At 46.0% G+C, this 6060-nt stretch overlaps 1 protein-coding gene and 1 long non-coding RNA gene across 2 annotated transcripts in view; one reads left to right on the top strand and one right to left on the bottom strand.

The window, feature by feature from the left end:
* Nucleotides 1-2737: 2737 nt before the first annotated feature.
* LOC115947191 (uncharacterized) lies at nt 2738-4527 on the bottom strand. The gene is made up of 2 exons (XR_004081139.2): nt 4286-4527; nt 2738-4006 (listed from the first exon to the last, which is right to left on the bottom strand). It is a non-coding gene; the product is annotated as an uncharacterized lncRNA (long non-coding RNA).
* A 739-nt stretch (nt 4528-5266) lies between these two features.
* The window catches only part of PHIP (pleckstrin homology domain interacting protein), a 108463-nt gene continuing 107669 nt past the window's right edge, over nt 5267-6060 (top strand). The window contains exons 1-4 of the mRNA XM_034060633.1: nt 5267-5312; nt 5424-5482; nt 5664-5693; nt 5857-5916. Of these exons, the coding sequence (XP_033916524.1) occupies nt 5267-5312; nt 5424-5482; nt 5664-5693; nt 5857-5916 (195 nt within the window). The remainder of the gene's footprint in view (nt 5313-5423; nt 5483-5663; nt 5694-5856; nt 5917-6060) is intronic.

Below are 6060 nucleotides of genomic sequence, written 5' to 3'. Positions count from 1 at the left end.
ATTACGTAGGCCTAATTTTCAGTTTCCTCTTTGTAAGGGAATTTTTTGTACTGAAAGATATAATAGTGAAACTGAAAGAGCACCACGGCTGGTGCAATTCATGTTTATTTGGGTAACAACATGCTAAAGAGATTTTTAGGGTTATTGGATGAAATGTAACTCGACCCCTTTTACTGCTCAAAATATAAATGACATCTGGATCTACTTTCAGATGCTTGATAGTAGATTTGTGGTTTATTATTTATTTTTATACAAAAATAAATCATGTCTTCCTAAGTGACTTGATTTTGCTTTACTCTTCAACTGCACATAAGGAGGACACATAGAAACCTGCCTGTCAGAAGCTAATCTTTGCATATGCTTTTGGAGAACGTTAATTTGTTAATGCTGATGGTGGTTTGGGTAAGACAGATACCTTTATTCTATGCTACTTTTCACAAACAAGGAGAAGCAAGGTAAAGAAGTGTTTTGGTTGGAGTGGGAAGGCATCCACAGTCTATGGTAATAGGTGCACTGAAAAAGGAAAGAAAGGTAAAGAGCAGAAGCATACAGTTCACTATTTAATATCTGATACGGGCAGAATACACAGTGGCTAAGCACTCTCTAAAGAACTCCATAGTTGAAAATTCAGGTTACCACTGCAAGATGCAGACAGGACATATTGTTGGCCTGAATCACAAACAAGTAAGTATTTGAAAGAGTTTTGCTTAAAGATGCTTAGTTAAATTGTAGGCTAAAAGAATTTTGATGTGAAGACACTTAGTTAAATTGTAGGTCATTGTTTAAGACTACAGGATTAGTTTACTCATAGTGGTATTTTATTTTGGCATATTTGGTTCTTTCTGCAGATGTTTAATATATGTGACAATAAAATAAAAGTTGACTGGCCCTCCTAAGTTCCATCACTCACTTCTTGCCCTTGTGAGATTATTGGTTGGTTTCAAGTGTAAGGATTGACAATAACAGGGAAGCAACTGATAGCAGTAATTCCCATGTGAGGTGAAAAAAAAAACCCACCAAAACTGCCCAAACAAAGCACCAAGAAACCCGAGGGTAGCTTAGTCATTGCTTTATGTTGCTCTCAACCAACCTTCTCCCCCTCCACCCCCCACCAATATCATGCTTCAAATATTTAGCTACATTGTTCAGTTTGAGAATTTACAAACTCTAAATACTTTCTCCTTTGTCTATAAAAAGCAAATTTCACAAGAAACAAAGTATTTCCTTCTTGAGAACTGCTACCATTAAGTTTCAAGTAACACACTTGCTGGTTGCAAGCTATTAAACCATAAAACTGATATAAACAATTATGAGGGGAAGAAATGTCAGTTTAAACCCCCCCAAAACTATCACAATACAGAAAAATCAAGAAAAAAACAAAGATACTACATCAAAAGTAACTACTAATTCAAGAGAATCCAAATGTATATCTGTATTTGGGTACTGACAGTGCTTACGCACTTTCTGGGAAAGGGGAAGGAGAAGAATAAAATATATAAGGCTAAGGTGGGGAAAAAAAGCCCCAGCCAACTGTTGGGATGAGTCCGTAACCAACTATAAATTTGATGTATCAGTTTTATTTACAGCAAAACATAGTAAACTTTACTCTTGATTTTTTGTAAAATTATTTTAGTGAACATGTGTGAATATTCATATTTAGAAGTCACAGTGTAACAGGAGACAACATTTGCAAAAAGAATATGTAAAACTACCAGAGGTTAAACAAAATAAATTATTAGATTAAAATTATATGAGATTTTCTTTTGAACTCAAACAATTGTTACAGCTGAAAAATGGAAAATAATTCCATTACTACTATAACTTTTTTTTTTCCTCTAATGCAAACCTTTCAGAGTAGAAACACCTCCTAAAAAAAGTACTATATCTCACTGACAAAACTGAACTGATGTAGTTTTACTTAAGGATAATGGGAGGTGACAAGATCACATGAAAGAAAAGGAATTATTTGAAAGCAAAACAACCAAAGTAGTAAAAACTCAGAGATGAGGCTATTTTTTTCACTTGTGTACATAACAAATATCCTCAATTTGACTGCAACAGGGACAAGAAAAACAAACAAAAGCAACAAATATATCAACAGCCTTTAAAACATCTCTGGAAAACTAATGGAATATTTGTTACTGCTGCAGGAATTCTTAAACTCATTCTAATGCACACTACCAAACAATAATAATTCTGCATCTTTTTCTGTGGCCTGTATGATTTCAACATTTAGCCACAAATAAACAAAAAAACCCATCAGGTTTCACCTGTCAGGAGAGGTGGAATGTATGTTTGCAAAACCTGTTTATTAAATATTATTTTAGTACTGTGGTGCTCGAGCTCAGCTCAAGCACTGGGGTTCCATTTTGATCGGTGCTTTACAATAGTTAAATAAAAGACATAATCCTTATTTTACAGTCAAAACACCACTAGCATTTTGATTCTGTGGGCTGTATTTTAAACTGCTTCAGGAAAAACTGAGTTGCCAAAATAATAGGGAAGTTCAGTATACTCAGAATAGTTTTCCTCTACTTTCAGACTCTTTTAACTATTACAAATTCTGTATTCCTCAGCTTATAGTTTTAGTGATGTCATACAGAAGTATATTTATGTAAACATCAAGGGAAATTAAAATGTTAATCACATTATTCATGTAGCCCTTTGTTGTGAGAACCACCCAGGAGAGATACTACAGTACGTATTTTACATAGCTAATAAAAGACAAGCCACTTTATGTTTTCAATCTTTATTAGATGGTAAATATTATTTCATTGCTACTTCAATTATGTGATGTGTGGATTTAAAATACAGCTGAAACACGGAGCAGTTATTGTTAGAAAAACTGGGAAAAGGGGGACACACATACATTTTTAAATATATAATGTGAGCCTGGCTACAGATAAAGTGATCAAACCCAGCATTCAAGAGTTTACATCTTAAAAAAAAATTGTCCTACAAAACACATTTACCCTGAAGATTACAACCGACATGCTGGATTATAATTTTAATGATTTTTAGAACATTTGATAACAGTATGTCAAAATGCTCAGCAACACGGCATCTGCTACATCAATCTGATTTTTATCTCTTTTTATAACACGACTTCATGGAAATACCTGACATTTCATCCTCCCTTCTCTAACCTTCCACGGATATGTTTGTGCAATAAAGCTGAAGCGTGGTCGCAGCAGCTTTCTCACTGTGCCAAGCACAAAGCTCAAGCAGCAGGCTCGTACACCATCCTCAGAGCCTTAAAAACATACATGTAAAAATGCTCAACTCAGCCTCCTCTCAGCTGCACAAAAACACGCTTTAAATCGAATTTTGTTAAAAGTTATGCAGTTGGGAGCTTCGGGGTCTCTACATACACAGCATTCTTTGTCTAATTCCTATATAATTTCAAACATACTTTCGGCTTTGCCTCACGAGTCACTTTAGTTAGTAAATGGGGCAAAATAGTACTAAAAAATGACAGCTTCCTCTGTTTACACCGATCCCTGCTACATTCACTCTTATTGTCCATAAATATGTTTGTTCTGGCAAGGCCCAAACTCGACCTGAAAAAGCATAGATGCATTGCAAACCATAAAGTAATAATGCTCCTTTATACCCGTTCCTTGTCGGACACTGATTTGTTTTTTAAAGGTAGTTATCAGTGGTAACGATAGTTACCTTTAAACAAAGCAAAAAATTATTTGCTTTGGTTTTACTTTCCTTTATGACTGCAAGTAGCAAATAAACAGTTACAGCACGAACCAGAACGTTTATTCGGTATCGTCAAGCTACCAAACATTAAATAAAGCAATGTTTTAATCTCTAATCAGGCTCTGTACAATGTTGCAGCCTTTCAGGAACCTTCGGTACGTTATTGATCCGCTAGTGAATTACCTCCAGTTCAGCCATAGGTTGCAGGCATCATCATCCCTCGCTTGTACTCGCGTTGACAACACTCCTCCTCTTGCCATCGCTCCTAGAAGCCACAAGATGCATCAGTCCGGCGTGTCTGATGTGGTTGGCGACAAGAACAACGAATAAACCGGTTATTAACTGTTTGAGTCTGGGATTTTTTAAGGGAAGTTCTGAAAGGGAGCACCCTGCAAGCTCTTCACCCTCCGTGGCCGAGACGTGGCCCCAAACAGAGCTGCCGCCTGACGAACAACCACGTTTCAGGTTGTCTGGGGCTCCTTGGGGTTCCCACTCCCCCCAAACACAAGGCAAGAACCCAGACCGAGGCACGATGTTGCAAGAACAAGCCCCAACAACGCGTGACACTGGCACTTACGCGCAGATGCCAAACCCGCCGCGCCCCGAGGCCCCGCCGAGCGCCGAAAGAGCCCGGGGCTGCCGAAGCCCCGCGCCCAGGAGGGGCAGGGGCCTGGCTACGGGGGCTGGGGGAGCCGCGGCGGGTGGAGGAGGGGGGCTGAGGGGAGGGCCAAGCTCCCTCATCCCGCCTCCCCAGCGGGGCCGCGCTCCCCTGGGGCATTTTGGCTTCGTTCGCTTCCCTTTTCTGCGACACTGCAACTCGGTAACTTCCAGCCCCGCCGCCGCCGCGAATCGCCGCTGCCCCTTCGCAGCCCCTCCTCCCCGTGCGTCGTATCCCTCCGCGCTCCCTCCGTCCGCCCGCACCTCGCAGAGAAAGCGCCTTTCAGCCGCCAGCCCGCCGCCTTCCCGCCCTCCCCGCCTCTGCCGCTCCGACATCTTCTGCCTCAGCCCGCCCGCTAATAAACACGTAGCGCTTGCCCTCGCCTCTTCTCCCCTCAGCCGGGCAGCGGCGGAGGCCGCCGCGGCGGTGGGGCAGGAGCGGGGGCAGGAGAACACGGCTCCCCCCCCTTCCCCCTTTCCCTTACCCCGCTGGCTGCTGCCGGGCGCTGGGGACTGAGGGGTGCAAGGAGCTGGGGGAGGAGGGGCTGCGCGAGCGGCGCGGAGCGGAGCTAGGGGCCGGGAAGGCTGAGGCGGGGGGCGCGGAGGAGGAGGGGACTCTTTCTCCGTGCGGAGGGATCGCGCTCGTTCGCTCGCGCTGGCTGGCGGCAGCAGCGGCGGCGGCAGCAGCAGCAGCGGCGTTGGCGGCGGGTCGGTGTGAGTTGTTTCCTCCTCCTGCCCGTGGGTTGAATGGTGGAGCCGACACTCTTCCTGGTGAACGAACAGTGACAGCTACCGGGCGGGCGGACGCGTTTCGCTGGGACCCGACGCTGCCGCGGGAGCGCGGCCCGGACCACCCTCCCCCCTAATACCCCCCCCTCCCGTCCCCGGTTTTCGCCTCGCCATGTCCGGGGACGGTGGCAGCAGGCACACGGCGGAGCTGCGAGCGGGTAAGTGAGAGCCATGGGAACCACCGTGCAGGGCGGCGGGGAGGGGGAAGAAAGAAAAGCCTGCGGGGAAGGGGCGAGCTGCAGCCCTCACCGCCTCTCCTCTGCCCGCAGAGCTCTACTTCCTCATCGCTCGCTTTTTGGAGGACGGACCCTGCCAGCAAGCGGCTCAGGTAGGGATGGAGGGATGGAGAGGAGGGATGGAGGGAGGGAGGGATGGCGCCGCCGGGCCTGGCGGGGAGGGGGCGGCCGGGCAGGGCGGCGGATCGGGCGCTTCTTTTTCCCCTATTTTCTTCGTTTTAAAATCCACCTCCTTTTTCTCAATACATTCCCTGATCCCTTTTGTTGCTGCAGGTCCTGATCCGAGAAGTGGCGGAGAAAGAGGTAAGCGGCGCCGCGCACCCGGCTCTCGCCCCGCCTGCGGCCTCCCTCCCCCTTCCCTCTCTTTCTCCCTCTTCCCCCGCCCCATCCCGGGGCCCTGCCGCTGCCGGGGGGCTGCTCGGGGGAGGGGAGCCGCTCACGGGGCGTCCTCTCTGCCCTCCCCTAGCTGCTGCCCAAGCGGACCGACTGGACGGGCAAGGAGCATCCCCGTAGCTACGAGAACCTGGTAAGCAGGCGGCGCGGCGGGCAAAGTTGGGTGGATTTTCTTTTCCCTTCACTCTCCCTGAACAGCCCTAGGAAAAAATTGAATTTCCCGCAAAAAGAAAATTGCGACTTAAAAAAAAAAAGACCAAAACCCAAACTTGAGAGA

Source organism: Melopsittacus undulatus, chromosome 3 (assembly GCF_012275295.1).
Source record: "Melopsittacus undulatus isolate bMelUnd1 chromosome 3, bMelUnd1.mat.Z, whole genome shotgun sequence".
Lineage (NCBI taxonomy): Eukaryota > Metazoa > Chordata > Aves > Psittaciformes > Psittaculidae > Melopsittacus > Melopsittacus undulatus.
The sequence above is the reverse complement of the archived record's forward strand: the minus strand, read 5'-3'. Positions and strand labels throughout refer to the sequence as shown.